This window comes from Doryrhamphus excisus, linkage group LG1 (genome assembly GCF_037039965.1).
Source record: "Doryrhamphus excisus strain RoL-2023G ecotype Guam linkage group LG1, RoL_Dexc_Guam_v1.1, whole genome shotgun sequence".
NCBI classification, from domain to species: domain Eukaryota; kingdom Metazoa; phylum Chordata; class Actinopteri; order Syngnathiformes; family Syngnathidae; genus Doryrhamphus; species Doryrhamphus excisus.
The window spans coordinates 13,897,988-13,918,967 of record NC_136357.1 but is presented as its reverse complement, the minus strand read 5'-3'; the positions used below and the strand labels follow the sequence as shown (position 1 = coordinate 13,918,967).

The 20,980-nt window shown below is 41.2% G+C and overlaps 1 protein-coding gene across 1 annotated transcript; it reads right to left on the bottom strand.

The window, feature by feature from the left end:
* Positions 1-1,540: 1,540 nt before the first annotated feature.
* On the bottom strand, positions 1,541-4,980 carry dusp6 (dual specificity phosphatase 6). The gene is made up of 3 exons (XM_058075410.2): positions 4,325-4,980; positions 3,488-3,916; positions 1,541-2,720 (listed from the first exon to the last, which is right to left on the bottom strand). Exons 1-3 carry the CDS (start codon positions 4,725-4,727, stop codon positions 2,407-2,409), a joined length of 1,146 nt encoding a protein of 381 aa, XP_057931393.2. The 5' UTR covers positions 4,728-4,980; the 3' UTR covers positions 1,541-2,406.
* Between the last annotated feature and the right edge of the window lie 16,000 nt (positions 4,981-20,980).

The following is a 20,980-nucleotide window of genomic DNA, read 5'->3' as shown; positions in this document are numbered from 1 at the left end:
GCCGCACCTTTAAAAAAAGGCACATGTCATTTGTCATTGAGTTGAATTATTTTTAAAGCTCTCATTGCCGTTAATTATAGCTTGTTATTATTGGCTTTGCCAAAGTGTCCGTACACTCATGTCTAACCAAAACATGATGCAGTACTCTTGTACTAATATTATATAACCGTATAGAACCATTCATCATAACCACTCTTATTGTATAACAAACTCTGGTGATACATTGCACACACACACACAAACACACACACTTGAGTTTGTTGCATTATCCATCCATCCATTTTCTATACCGCTTATCCTCACTGGGGTTGCGGTTATGCTAGAGCCTATCCCAGCTGTCTTCGGGCATTGAATAATTCTGATAATATGAATACTAATTAATAATGTATTTGTATAATGTGCAAACCCTTGATATGATATATCTGTGTATCTTTACTACACACAGTATTATTTTGTAAAACATGAAAAATTATGTTTAAAAAAGCCTACATGTGTCATAGATATTTAAAATCCAACATGACATAAATATGGTATAGTTACTGAAATAAATGATATGAATATGTACAAATAATGTGTAGTAAAATAAATGTTAATAATTTTAACTGAATTTGTATAATACATACTTACTGTATATACTGTAATCGATATAAAATAAGTCTACAAATTTAAATAATCTAATAACATACACACCCCCGCGACCCTCGTGAGGATAAGCGGTAGAAAATGAATGAATAATAACATACATGTTAAAAATGTGTGCTGTAATAATTATACGAATGTGCACTAATATTTCTCTAATTATAATTTCAAATTTCTATAAATGGTATTTGGATTTATGTGTTTGTTGGCTGCACAGTGGTCGAGTGGTTAGCGCACAGGCCACACAGATAAGAGAACTGAGTTCAATTCCACCCGCAGCTATCTCTGTGTGGAATTTGCATGCGTGGGTTTTCTCCGGGTACTCCGGTTTCCTCCCACATTCCAAAAACATGCTAGGTTAATTGGTGACTCCAAATTGTCCATATGAATGTGAGTGTGAATGGTTGTTTGTCTATATGTTTTGTCTATATGTGACCCTATGAGGATAAACGGTAGAAAATTAATGAAGGAATGAATGTTTGTTTGTTAGACTGTACAATGAAAAATGCATGTGAAATTACAAAAATGTTAATGTGATAATTATTTTGACTCTTTGTGGCCAAACACAGCATACCATAGCTGTAATTCAAGGTAACTCGACTGTGGGAAACATCTATGTGTGTTGCCACTCTGCTTGCGTGCAAACACATACAAACCCCCTCCCTCTTGCAGGTGTATGTCCTCCCACACACACACACACACACTCAGGTAGTCCTTTGATGGCAGGAAGTTCCTGAGGGTGTGTCTGTTTGTGTGTGCAGCAGCTAAAAAGTCCCACCTGGACCACAACCTGGCAAAACTGGTCTACATGTTTACAACGACTGACTTTGTTCTTTGTGAAAGGCTGTGGAACTCCCAAATAGACACCAAGCACTCACAAAAACACAAACACAGCAGCACGTATAGACAAAATATCCATTTAATAATAATAACTTATCATTTTCTTTACATTCATAGGAGGAGGGGACAGGGCTATGGAAGGATCCACATTCTTCTACTTTCATCATCATTTCCACACACACATTTTTCCTGATGCTGTTAGTCTCCAGGGACCCACATCACCATCACCACCAGTCCTCTGCAGGGGGCAAAGGGGGGGGGTCACACGACAAGTGCACATGGTCGGCGTCCGCTGGAGGTTGAAAGTAAGGCAAACTAACCGTATCGGACTGATTTGTGAAGAAGGAGGTGCAATAACAAGGCCCGTTGGCTGACATGACATAAATATGTTACACATGTACACGCCTTTATGATTGTTTTTTGGCATAATCAACATAGTAATGAACATGTCAAAGTAAAAGACCAAACATGGAGTCCCCACTGTGTCCACTGTCCACCCGTCTCCGCTATGTACACTTGTATGATAAAAAGACTCCACCGGTCCACTTTGTGCCATCGTAACACTGGCATAAGTCTGCCCCCCCCCCGGTAAGTCTTCACAGAAGACGAGTCCAGATGTTCTGGAGCTGTTTGAGTTGAGAATCAAACATCGACAAAATGTCCACTTTGAACAATCTTTGGCACACCGAGCCAAGTGCAGTTTTTACACAAAAACTGTCCACTTTGTCCTCTTTCTAGAACCGGCCTTCCTCGGCCTTTCAGAACCGCTCAGCAGCTGTCGCCTGCATCCAGCTGTGTCAATAAGAGCCCAGTCGCATGGCGGGGCGGCGGGACAAAAAAGAGAAACTTCTCAGAACATTTCCAGACCTCAGAGGCCCACAAAACCTTGGTTTTCAAAGAGAGAGGCAGGGGCAGCGCCGGCAGTTCTCACGTGGACTCCAAGGGGTCCAGCTGGAAGACATTGTGGTTGGTGGGGGTGGTAAAGTACAGTGGCTGGCTGGGAGCGGCCACGCGGTTGTCGCAGGGGCTCTTCAGGCCCAGCGTGCGCTCAAAGTCCAACAGCTGGCCCATGAAGTTGAAGTTGGGCGAGATGTTGGACTTCTTCATCTTGACAATGTCGTAGGCGTCATTCATGGACAGGTTGAGCTTCTGCATCAGGTAGGCCACCGTCACCGTCACGGAGCGGCTAATGCCTGCCAGGCAGTGGACCAGGATCCCGCACTTTTGACCCCGAGCTTCGTCTGCCAGGAAAGGAAGACAAAAAAAAGAAAGGTCAATCAAATATCAACACAACAAAGACTATTCACTTGCTAGCAGGCATAAACATAAAGCTTATTGACAAAGTGTCCCCATAAAGACAACATTCTTATGTTCTTTTGTCCCAGTGGGAAGTGGACCATTAGTGCCATTAAAGCGCCCTTCCACCAGCCTGAGGTCCTGTGACAATGGTGCCATTTGGACTGGTACAGGCAGGAGTCATGACGGCGCGCTGTCAAGGCCAACAGGATGTCAACAGAGCTTGTAAATGGCTCCTTTTGTAATGTGCAGGCAGTTAAAGGGGGGGTTGCTGTGTCCTAGATTACTTTCAATGGCGCTTCCTTCCTGTTGCGCTCAAATGACCAGCCAGCCCTCCGCTTCCTCCTGTTTCAGTGCGTCCCTTTGTGCCTGACTTACACAAGAGCCTGGGGGGGGGGCACCAGAGAGGGGTCAGGGAGGGTGCCCGCTCTGTGCAGTACTGTGAGTAAGCCACTAGAGGCAGTGCAAACAGCCTTGACTGATAAGGTGCTGCAGATAAAGCCAACAACTTCCCATTGAGATAGCCCTTCAAAGCAAAAATGTTCCTGAGTATCCAGGCAGGCAAAGGTCACAACTTCCTGTGACGACTTAGTGATACAGTGTAGAAAATGGATGGACTGATAGGACATGGTATGCAGTATGCTTTTGAAACTTCTGATTGGCTAAATTATTTTAATGAAAAATAAAAACATTTCCATCCAAGTGGACTTACCGATGAAGCCTATGGCCTCCGGGAAGAACTGTGACAGGTTCTGGCTCCAATGGTCCGAGATGGGAATCTGCTTGTACTTGAACTCCCCGGCGTTTTCAAAAAGGTTGGGCAGATTGGGGGTTACGTTGAGGATGTACTTGATGCCGTACTCCTCTAGAACGTCCAGATTGGTGGAGTCCTTGGCGCACCCCAGGTAGAGGTGAGGCAGGATCTCCACGGGGAAGGACGGCTGCTGGTTGGATAGCGGGCTTCCGTCCAAGTCGGTGGCGCTGCTCGGGTCCACGTCGGACTCAATGTCTGATGAGTCTGAGCTGATTCGAAGCCCGCCCAGTCCCAGCACCTGTGCCGCGGGGGGGCTGCTGTTAGATGAGCCGTCCAAGTTGGTTTCGCACAGGTTGGGAAAGTCGGACTGGAATTTACTGAAGCCACCTGAGGACACAAGACGGACATCTTAATATATGTATCACTGCTCAAAAACTAAAAAATAATAAAATATCATAAAAAATATATATATCTTTCTCCTGATATGTCCTTGAGCAAGACACCCCCACCCAACCACAGTAGCTATATTTGTATGAATCAGATACTGTACTATATTGCAAAGAGAGTACAAACTGTGCCTGTGTACTAGCCAAATTGTATGATACAAAAATATGCATACAAAAGGTCTTAATTCAATAAAACTGTACAACCTTACTGTGGAGTTTATCATGCAAAAATGACAACTATATAACGACCTTTTATGGCGTGCCCAATTATGTTTATTACAGGTGTAACTACAGTGGAGGAATAAAGCTTCATATGAATGAATATTGTACTGATATTAGATGTACTGACCCTCCAGGTAGTAGGCCTTGTAGCCCTCGTCCTTCATCCTGCGGAGGAGCAGCCCCAGCACGGAGCCTCCGTCCACGTTCTCGTTCCAGTCTCGACTGTACTCGTCGTAGAGGACTATGGTGGCACTCTTGCAGCGGCGAACAAACCTCTCCCGATCCGGGCCGTCGGAGAGGAGAGCTCTAACGGGCAGGTTGCCCTTCTTGAGGCGGCGCAGCATGAGGCTGGGGATGGCCACGTTGATGGCACTGTGGACGTGCGACGACTCGTACAGCTCCTGGCTGCGGCAGTCCATCACCAGCAGACAGTCCCTGCGAGCATCCAGCTGCTCCCGGAGCCAACTTACTGTCTTGCTGATCGCCATTACCGACTCGATGTGGGCCACGGGCTTGAACTTGTCCAGCATTGAGACGGATCCACGGAGAAACGCTCCCTGGGTTTGTTGGCTTGGTTCCGTGTGGATTTGCGAGCTGCGAAGATTCCGTGAATCAAATCTCCTTGCTGCTCATTCATGCAGTCATGTGTCAATTAGTCCGCTTAAACTAGTCCACGCGGTGCTTCCTTCCTTCCTTCAACAAGAGTGTTGTCGTCCTTAGCCTTAGACCAGTTCTTACGGCGCCAGGACGTCCTCACTAAGAACCTTGCTCGAGCTCACTGAAGCCCACAGCAGCGCGATGCTATTGAATGGCGGACACAGAGAGGGCGTGGCCTGGGCTCGCATTCCCCCGGACAGCCAATCAGAGAAGGACCCCGCGGCGGTCGCTCTGGCAACAGGAGGGCCGGAAAGAGCGCCCCCCCCCCCTCTGTTGATGAATTGTTAATGAGTTTGTCATTCACAAAAAAGACGGAGAGGAATTTCCGCTCCGGATCAAGTGAGCGAAAACACACTAAGAACTAAGGAAGGAAGGGGGGAGGGGGGATAAAGGGGAGGGGGGAGTCGCCTTTCACTTGAGCGTGTTGGACTAACACACGCGGACACGCACACACACGCACACACACACACACACACACACACAGTGTTTTCAGTGTCTTGTTATACTAGTGCACGAGGCTGCACAAGTCAACACACACAACATGACTATTTAACTAAATAGAACAAATAAGTAAAAACAATAGCACAAGACATGTATACACATGTATGTAGTATACAATATATACATGTATATATACAAACTTCATATTATTGTTATTGTTATTATTGTATTGTTATTTGTAGACACTGCAGGCATGATTTTATGTACACAATAAAGTACTTTGTAAATGTGCACTGACCTTATAAGATAAGATAAGATATGCCTTTATTAGTCCCTCAGTGGGGAAATTTGCATTGCACAGCAGCAAGAGTACAAAGCAGTACAAAGTACAAAATACACAATATAAAAAAATAAACAATATAAACAACCCAAGTATTAACAAATCAACAATTTTACCCAGAGTTACACATACAGTTTGCAGATAATATGAAATTAGATGAAATATATGACCAGTCTATACAGATAATCGGCTTAGCTACTGACTTTGTGGTCATGACAATTATACACAATATTCCACTTTTTGTCATAAACTCCTACCGCTTTGCTTCGTTGGCCTTTTACACACAGAAGACTTAACTTTAAATTGAATTCTGTTGCTCTTTTTGCCAAACATTATGGCCTGGTCACTATTTCAACTCATAAAAGATCCTTACCTTCCTACTAAGAAAGCGTTAAAATTAGTTGATTCAGGAGACATCAATAATTTAAGGAAAATTATTGTGAACACACTTCCTATCTGATATTATATCACTTTATTACAAAAAACTACCCTTTTTGTTTACTCCTTGGCTTAATTGTTAAAAGCTACCCATTGCTTGTTAATAGCGCCCAAGCAGTCATGTAAACACATTATCCAGTAAAAGTGCTTCTTTTATTTCTGACAATTACAGAGTTGCTCCAAAAGCCTTTTATAATGAAGCAGCTGTTTCCATGCTATTGATGCAAATTAATTAGTTTCAGACTGCAAACAAATAAAAGCGAAGTGACTTTGGTGTAAATCCAAACAATTGTTAGATCGCCTCTAAAAGTCATTTGCATGTGATGGTTTCCTCAAAGTCGGGCTTTGTGCTCAAGATGCAGCTCAACAAAACCTAAATTCCCCAAACAAATTTAAACAGTACTGCAATGGTGGTTATCATCTTACGTTGTCAAGTTTTATTCTCAGCTTAGTGAAGGGGTCGGAGCGTTGCTTGGTTTTGGCATGCTTGCTGTATGCTTGTTTTTGCTTGGTACAATGCTCCATCTCGGTTACATGCATTCTGCAAGGTTCTTTGCTTCTTTTCGGCTTTTGGAATTTTTTCAGATTTATAAATGTAGTTAGAATGTTGTATTCTCGTGTTAAACAATGCCAAAGTTTCAGATAATGAGGGTTCCGCATTTGGAAGTAAGCCTTGAAAGAAGTTAGGAATGGGTCAAAATGCTCAGTTTGAAAAGTCGTGGTAAAAACTGCCCCTTTGTGATGTCACAGAGGGGCGGACTTCCTGGACTTCCTTATATGGTCAATAGTTAGGAAGCACTTTGTGACCAATCACAGCGGAGTGGCCATGCCTGGAGACTGGTCGTGGGTGGAATAAATTAAAACAGACCATTTTGTCATGAAGCTCAATGGCCATACAGCTGGAATAGGTGCAGATTCTGGGATGTCTAAAAAGTTTTCTGTGCATGTTATTGTGTGTAGCTGCTCTATAGGAGTCCACAACTCAATACAAAGGGTCGAAAAATGAGCACAATATGTCCCCCTTTAAAGACCGAGCGTATTCAGATGGCTGAAAATCTATATCTCTTATAGAGAATTTTATCAGGGAATGCTAGCAGATTCGTGTGATATCAAAATGCAGTCCGAATTACTCTTGCTCCCACATCCACTGTTTTCAATAAATGCCAATACCGTTTCCGAATGAGTTGCACACAGCTTTGCTTTCGTAGCCAATTTTAGACTTAAAGTCCGGACAAAAAAACATCAGGACCAGGTTATGAGTTCAGCAGGTTACCATGGTGATATAGCCACTGTAAAAGAGAGCCACCTTCGTTGTACAGGCAAGGCCAGCTTTAGACTCAACACACTTTGCTAACCCACTAAACTTGCTTCACAGTATAGTTAGCGTAATTAGTTTAAAGTGAGGATTTGTTTACCTCCTACCAGCTAGGAAATTATTGTTCAAATTGACCAAAAATGCTTGTATCGTCTTGTAATGGCTTGTAATTGATCAGCTACTGCTACTGCTGTTGTCATTATTACAAAGCTATTTTAATTGGGAGGAAATGGGGTGATAGATTTCAAAATAAAAGTGGAACTGATGGGTTTGATAACTTTACGATCAGAACAATTTGTTTGGTACACCAAAAAAATATCACAGGCTACAAAAGAAGAGCTTTTTAAATGTGTCCCTAATGAAGTGGCCTGTTAGTTGTTTTTATGTTATACATAAGCATTCATAAGTCAATATTAGTGAGTGTATTGCTTTGTAATGTTAAGAATCTTAGAGGATTTAAAGATAAACTGCATTTAATTCTAAACAGGTAGCTGAGCTCAAAGGACAACATGTAGAGACTAGTCAAGGAGAGTAAGTAAATGCACGCTCAGAGGTCAAAGGGCACAACGTCCCAGACATCGGGTGGAGCAGGAAGCAGGCTCATGCGGTTCGAAAGAAGTCCGGAGACAAGCGGCTTCACAGAACGGGTACAACATGGCCCTGATAACAAAGTCCTGCTGGCAAAATGGGAACTGAATCTTTGCGTGTGTTAGCATATGAAGTGTGAAGCGATTCCAGCTCAAACATTGATCCTTGTTAACCCCTCCTCGACTAGAACCGCCCTCCTCTTCCCCCCACAGAGGCCTGAGTGAATGGAACCAAGCTGTTTTCTTTCACCTACAAATCAATAGTGTTCTTTCACTGTTGCTGACTTTGTCTAGCAGCCTCCTCCTCACACTTTTCACCGCCTATTTCTCTTTTTTTCACACAGAACACAGAACCAAGGGTTTGGACCAAAATTCTTAACACATAAACGGTGCAAGTGAGTGTAACCAATAGATGTTCTTGATACGACATATAAATTAGACAGATAATAGTATAATAATAATAATAATAATAATAATAATAATAATAATAATAATAATAATAATAATAATAATAATAATAATAATAATAATAATAATAATAATAATAATAATAATATTTCTCCAGTTTCCTCCCATATTCCAAAAACATGCTAGGTTAATTGGCGACTCCAAATTGTCCATAGGTATGAATGTGAGTGTGAATGGTTGTTTGTCTATATGTGCCCTGTGATTGGCTGGCTTGGCTCGCCCGAAGACAGCTGGGATAGGCTACAGCACCCCTGCGACCCTCGTGAGGATAAAGGGTAGAAAATTAATAATAATAATATAATAATAATAATAATAATAATAATAATAATAATAATAATAATAATAATAATAATAATAATAATAATAATAATAATAATAATAATAATAATGGATTATAAATTGATTCTTCTTCAAAATCAATAGGGTCCTTGCATTGACGTACAATAATAGCAGGGCTTTTGTTGATATCTATGATCTTTTGTTTACATTTTAAGTGTATGTGTTTGTTGGTATGTGAGCACCCCCCCCCACACCACCACCGCCCCCATCCCAACACATTATTACTGATTTACAACGACTAGTCCGAGGTAAGTTAACAGCTTCTACAGCACCATAAAGCAACTCATGTTCAAACTCACATAACAAGTACCATCATGACCCCCCCACCCCCAACCTGGTGAGCCTTTTGTTTGAGGACAAAAGACTTCCCCGTCTGAGACGAGCAGCCGGTGGCTAAGAGACAAGATTAGCTGCTGAGACAAGAAGAGAGGGTGTGGTCTTGTGTGGGTGTCGCTCGGTACAATTAAATGCAATATTCTCTCTCTCACACACACAGGAAGTGAATAAAGTAGGAAGTGAATAAAGTAGGAAGTGAATAAAGTGTGTGAGGAGCACAGAAGACAACTTTGCAAATTGTGCAAAGTTGTGTTCCAAACAGCAAGTGTCACATGACATTCCAACTGGGACTTCCTGTCCTTGCGCCTACGCTGACATTGGATCGTGAACGTGGGCGGACGGAGAATCACGATAACGTATTCGCTTATGTTATGATACGAGAAAGCGATAACGTTTGATAACGCTTTGTTAAGATAACAACTTTCAACACAAACAAGCGTACTGTGATGTCATCAACATGCTGATAACAACACAACTGATACACCTTTGAACTCTTCCCACGACTGATCGCGACACAGACAGCAAGATGGCCGATGCAGCTGAGGTCAGTTGTTGCACACCATCGCTGATGGCAAACAACAATGGCCGTGTGTGACACCATAGTGTCTGCTGCCGGGACAGCTGTCGTCTTCGGCGCCATTCGTGCTTAGCATTCACATGCTAATACCACACATTTACATCACCTGGGGCTAGCACACACAGACACACGCACACACACAATGTAGTGACAGCGTGATGGATGTGATAATAACACGAGAGCCGCCGTTGTTGTTGTGTTTGAGTAAAAACACAAATCACATTAATGAAGACTTCCATTCCTTTTTGGAGACATCTTTTGGCGTGAAGGTTCTCCATTTAGGCAGCTGATACATCACCGACCCTTCAAATGATCAATATAGCAACTCCAATAGGTGGTATTTAATTTAAACTTTTAAAAATACAAGTACTCACTCAATTTGAGACAACATTTTGATGTTTTAAGATGCTTTTCACACGCAGACATCCAGACAGCTACCTCACCCGTGACGCCAAACAAACACAAATCAACAAATAAGTGACTCAGAGCTTAACCTAGCCACTCTACTGTCTGGGAAGTACTCTTTAAGAGGCAATGGTTTATTGTCTGTCTGTCGACTGGTAAATTAAAAGCTTTGCCTTCTGGCTCAGCTCTCTCGTCTCCATGACTGTCCAGTACCGCGACCGCATGACTGCCAACGCTGCGCCAATCTGCATGTCGAAGTCAAGGTGGCCTCACTCCTGAACGCTGAGATATTTGAACTCCTCCAACTGGGGAAGGACCTTATTCCCGACCCTCTTCCGATTGAGAAACATGGTCTCGGATTTAAAGGTGCTGAGTCTCACCCCAGAGACTTCCCACAGCCTGATCACTGTCACAGCCTGATGAGGCCATCAGGAACACATCGTCCGCAAATAGCAGTGACGAGATCCAAAGGCCCCTGATCAAGACTTCCTTGATGCCTTGGCTGCGCCTAGAAATTGTGTCCATAAAAATAATGAACAGAATTGGTGAAATCAGGCAATCTTGGCAGAGGCCAATGTTCACCGGAAACAAGCTCAACTTACTGCTGGCAACGCAAACTAGGCAATTGGTTGCCACTAGTGTATTTCCCAGAGCACCCCTTACAGGACACCGCAAGGGACACAGTCAAATGCTTTAATTTTCCAAGTCCACAAAGTACATGTAAACCGCTTGGGTAAACTCCCATGTACCATCCAGTACCCTCACAAGGGTGTAGAGACCATATTGCATCTCCTGTAGCCAAGGTCGTACCCTTCTCTCCAACACGCTCAAATAGACTTTCCAAGGAGGTTGATCCCCCTATATTTGAAAGACACCCTCCCATCACCCAAAATGGGGACCACCACCCCGGTCTGCCAATCCAGAGGCACAGTGGTATGATCTGAGACTGATCTGCAGCTACAGGAAGTATCTGGGTGAAGTTATTGCTGCCAAAGGGGGGTGGGCACAAAATATTTAATGTGATGGTTCAGTTACTCATTCCTCCCCCTTCTGTCATTGTTTGCATACTATACTCATTAAAATATGAAACCCTATAAATGTTTGGGCGGTTTTAGTTAAAGCAGACAGTGTTTTTTTCAACTGTGTGATTTTGACAAAGATCAGATCACATTTGATGGTGATTTTATGCATAAATGTGAGAAATTCCAAAAGGTTCAGATACTTTTTCATACCACTGTACTGTTCCCAACTTCCACGCTTGTAAGTTTTAGAATTCATAAGTCATATTGTATATCACACATCCTCAATGACAGAGGCAGAACGTTTTCAGTGGGGTGGCCACGATAAGATCATTAGTCACATATAGGGTGGCAATAAGTTGATACCACCACCGGCCACCCCAGCTCTGCCACTGCACATTATTTATTCGTGGAAAGGGTGTGTCTTATTCCGTAAAACAAACTGTCAAACTAAATGTTGTTGTTTGATGTGGTCTGATGTTTAAAAGGCTCCAGATTAAAGGGACACAAGCCCATATAGCATATTGTATAGCATGTTTACAGATAAATAAGACAAATCATTTCTGGTGGACTGTTACAATCATAAGCTTAAACTAGTGTGTGTGTGTATCAAATATATTGTATGCTGTGGCCCCCCAGCCATTTTTATTAATGCCATAATATGAAGTAGCATAACAAGAAACATCAGAACACTTATTGAGGATGCAGCTGATGCAGGAGTGAAGGTGTTTTATGCCTTGATGGTGTTTTGCTGGTTTAGTGAAAACAGGAAGTTCAAACAAAGAATGAAGTCCACTGAGAGCAACCGTGCAAACAAACACCAGCGAGCTGGAGATCAATGACGGTATGCATGAAGAAAACAGGAAGTGTTGATGGAATTTCACAATGTTGTACTGTGTGTGTGTGTGTGTGTTGTTGGCACATTTAGAGGAAGTGAAAGTGTGAAGAAATCAGAAAAAAAGAAGACACAGCTGAAATTTGCACTGTTATTCTTTTGTTTTGTAGCATTTTTCTTTCTCTTCTGTTGATATTGTCGGTGATGACGTTATTAGTGCGTGTTGTTGTCTGGGATGAATTGGTAGCGGTGAACATTACCATAGCAACTCTAAATATTGGGAAAAATTGGATTTGGCAAAAAAAAGATGTGAGATGGCAATGAAATATGGGGGAAATGGGGAGTGCTGGAGAGTACCAGGCTTCATCTGTCAGCAAATCTGGAGCAGGCACTGGTGAGGAGACTAAACATGCAATTACATCACTGGTTGTTATGGCAAAGGACAGGAAAACTTCAAATATTTCACTTTCACCATCATTTTATACCAGGAATATTGTAACATTCATTCATTCATTTTCTACCGCTTTTCCTCACAAGGGTCGCGGGGGGTGCTGGAGCCTATCCCAGCTGTCTTGGGGCGAGAGGCGGGGTACACCTTGGACTGGTGGCCAGCCAATCACAGGGCACATATAGACAAACAACCATTCACACTCACATTCATACCTATGGCCAATTTGGAGTGGCCAATTAAGGGGCCATCCATAATTTTCAACATTTTCACGAGCGTACAAACCGTACGAGAGGGGGAGGGGGTTAAGACATCAACGTACGCTTTTTTGAAAACCAGAAAATGTCAATGTCTGTATGTTCGAACCGCGGGACGCAGTCAAATTTTAGCGCGAATAGACTGGTCCCCTGTCGTCGTATGCTAGCGCGAGAGCGTACCAGTCCACGCGATACTCCACGTAGCTCTGCGTGCTTCGCATTCCAACACAACAATGAGACAATGGCCGACCCCGGTGATTTCGATTACCTATTTTCGTTCATCAAAAAGAGAATTGCTGCCATTCATCGCTCACCGAGCAATGCATACAAACAATACATCAATGTTTACTGCTTTGTGCCTTCGGAAAGAAAGCGGAAGGACGCTGTCGCGGCTGGCCAGGCGGCTTGGAAAGGTTCCAAATCGAAGGAATCGAGCAGGGCGGATTTCCGAAGTGCCGTTGCGAAAATGGAGAAGATCAAAACTAAACCGACCATCCTGAATCTATTCGCCAGCTCTGTGTTTATTTTCTATATTTGGGCATGGACCTGGCTGTGATTGCCATTTTCTGAATGACTCTGTGGTGGTGAATTTGACTTTGTGGACAGTGCAGTAACAATCAATGTGATTTTCACTTCCTGTGATACACTGACTAGACTATAGGTGTGATTGTTAAGCCTTTTCAAAACAGTTGTGGCATCTTTATTGCATACTTTGCATTGAGTTGAGTTCAAGGGTTGTGTCCATCATTTCAAAGAAGATTTTATCTCCTCAGGCTTTTGGAAACCAGGGGCAAGTCTTCTGCTCCTTGAGTAATCATGTGTGTATACAAGAAGTATTCCCTTGATTAAAAAATCCTGTGGAAAACAGTTGTTGCATCAGGACTTTTCTACATGTATCATTTGATAGAAAGAACAATACAAAAAGACCAAATTTGTAATACATTTGTATTTTCTTGAAAGAAAAATACAGTAAACCTCGGATATATCGGATTCAATTGTTCCCACTGGTTTTGTCCGATATAAGCGAAATCCGTTATATGCGTATACCAGAAAATGTCCGCCACATTCATTACACGGACGCGCAATGCCATGGGGGAACTTTCTTTGATCCATGTTCACAGCCAAAGCTGAAGATTATAACATCTTTGTATGAATTACAGACATGTACATGAGCATGTACAACGAAATAAAAAAAAATCTTGTTGCTATTAGCGAGGTTTAGAAATCAAACGATAAACGTAAACGCAAATGATAATGACGTCACAGACTATTGACAAGTCGGCAAGTTTCCATACATTTCAATAGCATGTGACGTCATTATCGTTTGCACTTACGTTTATCGTTTGGTTTCTAAACCTCCCTAATAGCAACAAGAAGGCATTTCTACAGATTTGAGAATTTTTTTTTATTTCGTTGTACATGCTCAAGTACATGTCTGTAATTCATACAAAGATGTTATAATCTTCAGCTTTGGCTGTGAACATGGATCAAAGATGGATCAAAGGCCACGATGCGGCCATCCGATATACTATGCGAGGGAAATTGGAACGGGACTGGAGATTTTGTCCGAAATAGGCGAAATCCGTTATAAAAAATCCGATATATGCAATGAATTTTTATTGGAAATGCATTACAGAAATATTGGTTCTTTTTTATCTGTCCGTTGTGAGCGAATTTCCGATATTTCCGAGTCCGATATAACCGAGGTTTACTGTACAAAAAAGAGGCATTTGATATAATTTTTTATCTTGTTCATGTTCAATACAATGTTGATGGGCAGTGACTGATTGACCAGAGTCCCAAAATACAGCCAGAGAACACTATTGGATTGGATATGTTCAAATTTCCTGGCTGTATTGGGTCATTTGGTCATGGACCTATCAACATTTTTCATTTGGGATTGTACTCTTTTTAGGGGGGGGGTTGCTCAAAACAGTACGGTTTGACGGTTTGTACGCTTGTGAAAATTATGGATGGCCCCTAACCTCGCATGTTTTTGGAATGTGGGAGGAAACCGGAGTACCCGCAGAAAACCCACGCATGCACGGGGAGAACATGCAAACTCCACACAGAGATGGCTGAGGGTGGAATTGAACCCTGGTCGCCTAGCTGTGAGGTCTGCACGCTAACCACTAGACCGTCATGCCGCCCATGACTAGTACTATTACTACTATTACTATTTTGATGAAAAATATACTCAACCAAATCAACAATCTACATCAAGAAGTGTGATTCCAAATTTTGACAGGTATGCTTCACAGCATCCACAAGTCCAGGAAAAGAGTCAAAACAGGCAAGTCATGACATAAATGTCTGACAAAGACCTTCTGGAGCCTTCCGTGCAAGCCGGGCCTGAAGTATGGAAGGAATGTGGAGAGCAAAGCTGGGAAAGGAAGGAAGAGAAGAAGAAAGGAGGCCCCCAGGAGCAGCTTGGGTGAAGACCCCCTTGGAGGTCAGGATGATGAACAAATGGAGGACCATTATGAGCATTTTTACTTATTGATGGACTCATGTTCCTCACTGGAACTCTGTTGGGCCGGGCTCTTAAATATTAGCAAAAGGGTTGAGGGGGTCTGGTTCTCACTTAACTTGACCTCATTAGTCTCCTGTGCTTTAGCTGGGGACCACCCAAGCAGCCACACACTGCATTACCATTGTTGCCATGCCTGGAGTCAATCCAGAAGAACAGGATCTGCTCTTCTTCATCTCCTCTTCATCCCCTCATAAAGACCAAGCTTGAGGGGAAGTAGAACAGGAACAATGAGGGGAGTGTTCCACGCCTCTAAAGACAAAACAATGTTGGAGACTTCTTCAAGAGAACGTCCTCTCGAGCTTAATTGCTGCAAAGATGACATCAAAGACAAAAAGGTGATCCGTAGGTTTCTGCAGTCGGAGAGGCTGAACTTTGGAAGGACCTGCTTAAGGAAATCCGGTTAGGAAAGACTTGTGAATGTGAGCTGTCAGTTCAATTGCTTGTTTGCACTTCTCGTGGTGCTGCAGTTTTTTCACAGAAGACAATTCAAGTTCCACTTGAGACAAATTCACTGCTGTAGCTCGTCACTTTTTGGGGGTTGGTCTACTTTTAGGTCTTAAAAAAACAACAACGAAGGCTCTGCTTAAGTTTACTTCAAGGCGAATCCATATAAGAAAGGAAGGAAGTGCTAAAAATGAGTTTAGTCTGTCTGATTGTAGCATAACAAACCAGCAATTCTTAAAGGGGACCTATTATGCTCATTTTCAACACTTTGTATTGAGTTGTGTACTCCTACAGAGCAGCTACACACAATAACCCGAACATAAAGCTTTCCATATCTTCCAGATTCTGCACCTCTTTCAGTTGACTTCCTGCTTCCAACCCTAACCGGTCTGTTTAATTTACTCCACCCCCGGCACTTCTCTTGGTACGCCACCTCTGCTTTAATTGGTCACACTCCCAAGTGTTCCCGAAGACTTCCAGATACGTAGGGAAAACACTTTATATTCAATATTGTTCTACAATTCCACAAGGACAATACATAATTGTAAACAGTGAGGAGTTTTAGGTGGTGATGGATGACATATTTTTCGTTTAAAAACAAGGTCAGTCTTTAATTCTCATTTTTCACCCCCCAAAAAATTGAAGTGAACAAATTCAAAATTGAAATGGTGAACTATGAATGTAAACTATTCATATTCATACTGTGTGAACTGAACTTTGAATTAGTTAATGAGAACTATGAACCTGCACAATACTTCTGCAGCATGACCTTAAAAATGGATTCAGTGTATTCATGATTTCTGATGAAAAAATTGTATTATAGTTGGACCTTCTAGAAAGAATGAATGATGCTAACCAAGGTTCCACTGTATTACAAAAGTAAATGTTAAGACTAGACTGTGATTGAGAACCATCATCTTGAGAACTGTCATGAATTGTTTTCACTTTTTCCACCTTTCCATGTCCCCGTCTGACCTGACCTACTGTGTGGGCATAGATTGTACAGCTGCCTGCAGGTCTCGTGCCGGGTTCCAACGTCTTAAAAGATCTCACTGCTCTGAAAGCTACTTAGACCCAAAGCTCTTCAGCGGAGAAAGGCTCAGCGCTGACGACGCATCCTTTAAGATCAACATATGGTCAGAATGATGGGAAAGATGTTACAACCTGGCGAACACAGGAAAGTTCAACGTTCAATGTTCACTGCATAAATGAGTGAGAAGAGAATCATGTGAATGCCAGGTTCCTTGTTTGTGATGTAACTGGAAGAATTTCCCACGAAAAACATGGGAAGAATCCTGCAAGATTGAAATCCCTGATGTGAGAATTTAATGAATGAATTTTAATCATCAGGCTACAGGTCGGGCTGTACTGTACTGTTTTTGTATCCTTGTTAAAACATATTGTTGCAGTACTCCTTCTGTTGCCGTCCTAATCCTTTGAACCGAACATTCATTTTCAAGCTAGCAAGCAAGTGATGACACATGCAGGAGTTATGGCAGGGCAACACGAAGGATTGACCATGGTCCAAAGCCAATCAGGATGCAGATGCAATTCTTCTTAAAGGGCTAGGCTACGCCTGTAACACGGTTGTAATAAAAAAAAAGAAGCACTGAAAAAAATTCAGCAAAAGAGCAAATCCACGAAAGGCGAACCCCTGTAGAGTGACGTGATACTGTATAGCTCAGAACATATATTTTCACACTTGTATATAAACAATTAAACAACATTATTGTTGTGACATTTGGTAATGGTAATGGTAATGGTAATGGTTTTATTTCATTTGAACATGCATCAGATTACAATTGAGTGCATCCCATAATCAGTTCACAGTTCCACATGTCCAAAAAGAATAGGAAGAAGCAAAGCTTATTAAATCCTACCCCTCCATCTGGTACTTTTACAATCAGTAACTGTTACATTTGTTCACTTCCTGCTTTCCATAATACAGTTTAAGTTTTTTTTGTTTTTTTTTAAATAATGTACCTCGTACCGAAGTACAAGGTGATATGACCATACAATGACATAATGGTTACCATAGTAAGTGTCAATATAGTGATATATATAGCACATCATGACTGGTTCAAGACTCTTCATCCTTGTATTTATCAAACATCAACTGCTTGTATTGTTTCTTGAATTGGCTCATCGTTGTGCATTGTTTGAGGTTCTTACTCAATCCATTCCATAGTTTGATTCCACATACTGAAATGCTATGGCTTTTTAACGTAGTCCTAGCATAGAAGTGTTTCAAATGTAGTTCTTCCCTGAGATCGTATTTCTCCTCTCTTGTAGAGAAGTATTGGATGACATTTTTAGGTAATTGGTTATTTTTAGCCTTATTTAGCTGTTTGAAAATTAACTATATCAGCAAGTTTAAGTATTTGTGATTTTAGAAATAAAAAGTTAGTATGTTCTATGTAGGCGGCATTATGAATTATCCTTACTGACCTTTTTTGCAGTACATTTAGCGAGTGAAGATTGCTTTTATAGTTATTACCCCATATTTCCACACAATAAGTAAGATATGGTAGAACCAGAGAGCAATAAAGAGTGTGGAGTGATTTCTGATTGAGAACAAATTGTGCTTTGTTGTATTTTCGTGCCCTTTCTGTTGTTACCAAACAGTTTTCAAGCCACTTAACTCTGATGGTGAAGCCCATTGCATATGAGAAGGTTCTAGCGTTCTTTATCTTTATTTTCTTCACTGTGAACAAACACTTCCCTCAAAAAGTGCTGACTCATTGTGTTTACGCGGAAATACTTCCCTTCCTGCCTTCCTGGCGCCTGACTGAAACACAGCCGCAACATGGAAGAAGGGGCAGGAGGAGGGGCCTCTTTCCTGTTTCCGCCCCGGGTCCGGGAATATCGCCAAGGTCAGGTGGTCACGGTGTGTTTAAAGAAGAACGAGGGACTGAATGACAAGATGGACGTGTGCATGTTGTCAAAATAACATATACATTTGAAAGTTTCTTTGGAGTTTAAAAGTGCTACTAGAAACATGCCATTTGTGTGTTTGTAGCTTTAATGCTAATGAGCTTTGGTTCTCAGATGTAGACATAGACTTTCTTTATTGTCATTGCACAATAACACAGCAGTGAAATTGCCAACGAAAAGTCGTTGCCTGGCTCCCGTGTAATAAAAATAAAAAAAAAATAAAAAATAAAAAATAAAAAATAAAAAATAAAAAATAAAAAATAAAAAATAAAAAATAAAAAATAAAAAATAAAAAATAAAAAATAAAAAATTAAATCACAAATTAAAAATTAAAAATTAAAAATTAAAAATTAAAAATTAAAAATTACAAATTAAAAATTAAAAATTAAAAATTAAAAATTAAAAATTAAAAATTAAAAATTAAAAATAATAATGTGGACATCAAATATCAACATCAAATATGAACAATGTACAGCGTAAACAGTAATTTGTACAAACAATTTAAATAATTTAGAATAAATAACAATAATTTTAAGTAATTTAAATAATTTAAAGTTTGTAAATGTGCGTCTCCAAGAAGCTCTATTGCTCACATTATCCACTTTTTACATATACACTGTATGTTACCATATACATTGTTGTATATGATATATGGTAACAGTGTAGCTACATTTTAACAGCAACATGGTCCTAGCAAACTTTCATCTCCAATGCCTGTAGGCCGCTGATGGATAGTGGGCAGGTGCTCATTTTAAGACGTGTAGTGAAGCCTGTTTTTTTTTTGTTTGTTGTTTTTTTTACAAAGTGGTGGACATAAACACGAGTCGAGCTCACTTAAGGGGTGTGTCAGAAGGGTGTCATGTCCATGAGGAAGGAGGTTTTCCTTCATGACATCTAGAGGGAGGGATGGAGGGAGACCATAAACAGGCTCTGAGACATACTGTATATTACTATTCAAAGTTTGTCCCTTTTGCAAGGAATATTGTTGAGGTCCACACGGGAAAGTGAGAGAAGGACAATGAGATCCATCAGTCCAACAGTGAGAGGTCACGCTGTTGAGGGATCCCCAAACAGGTGAAATCTCCTTCATGATGGATCGCTGCTCCGCTGGGACCGTCTTTGAAGTGAGGAACAAAGGCTTCCTACGGGGTCATGAGGGTCACCACTGATGATGCGTGAACTAAAGGAAAGAGGAAGACAATCTCCTCCTCCTCTCATGTCCCAATGGGAAGATCTCCTTTCTCTGTCCAATAAGCCCTTGGGTCACATTTCCCTTTTAAAGCCCTGTCTGCTCTTTTTTAGCAGACAAACAAACAGGAACCCTCAAGTACACTTCACAACTATTTTATACAGTAGGTATGATTTGTTTTGTCCACTGCAAGCCTCATTCACCAAAAAATTAGGTACAGCATCAATCAAAAATGAGCATGATTATTTCTTGGTAAAGGATGCATTTTTCTGTTGGATCTCATTCGACAACTTTAGCGCCGTCCCTTCATCTTTGCTTCTTTATTTTGAGCAACTCCCAAACTTCAAGTTTGTTACTTAGGAGATGAACACAGCCAATGCAGCAATAACACGACACATGGCTAGTACCCGTCTCCCCCCACCCCGTGTGTCCCTTTGCGTCTTCTCCAGACATGCTGACAGATGGAGCTTGGACGTCCGGATGCAGGGCAGGAGAGAACGTTGGGGGAGGTGGTGCCAGCCGGCTGAGGAAAGGAAGTATAAGGGCAGCCAACAGCCAAGTGTTTGTCTTCTATGTACAAAGAAAGACAGAAAGCTTGCTAACAGATGTTAGCCATGTCAGGTAATTAACCATGCAAATTAAAAATATATATATATTTTATATATTTTTTTAATATAAAAATATATATATATATAGATTTTTTTATTAAAAAAAATTATATATTTTTTAAATTTAAAAAAATATATAATTTTTTCATATAAAAAATATATATTTTTAATTAATCACTAAAAATATCAATTGTAAATTGATTCAAACATTGTGTAACATGAAAAAAAATATTAAAATCAATAAAAAAAGAAATACATTACAACATAATAAGAAATACAAATATTTTTAAATAATTTAATAAAATATAATAATTTAAATATCAAAAATAGAATTACAAATTCAAGTTAAAATACAGGGCTTCATGGCGGGTGAGTGGTTAGCCTGCAATTCCAAGTTCAATTCCCCCCATCGGCCACCTCTGTGTGGAGTTTGCATGTTCTCCCCGTGCATGCGTGGGTTTTCTCCGGGTACTCCGGTTTCCTCCCACATTCCAAAAACATGCTAGGTTAATTGGTGACTCCAAATTGTCCATAGGTATGAATGTGAGTGTGAATGGTTGTTTGTCTATGTGTGCCCTGTGATTGGCTGGCAACCAGTCCAGGGTGTACCCCG

Excerpts from the sequence above, each read along its gene's own strand:
- dusp6 (XM_058075410.2), bottom strand. The coding sequence starts at position 4,727 with ATGCTGGACAAGTTCAAGCCCGTGGCCCACATCGAGTCGGTAATGGCG. Across the intron at positions 3,917-4,324 it reads CAAGGCCTACTACCTGGAGG|GTGGCTTCAGTAAATTCCAG; the intron begins GTCAGTACATCT and ends TTGTGTCCTCAG. Across the intron at positions 2,721-3,487 it reads GGAGGCCATAGGCTTCATCG|ACGAAGCTCGGGGTCAAAAG; the intron begins GTAAGTCCACTT and ends CTTTCCTGGCAG.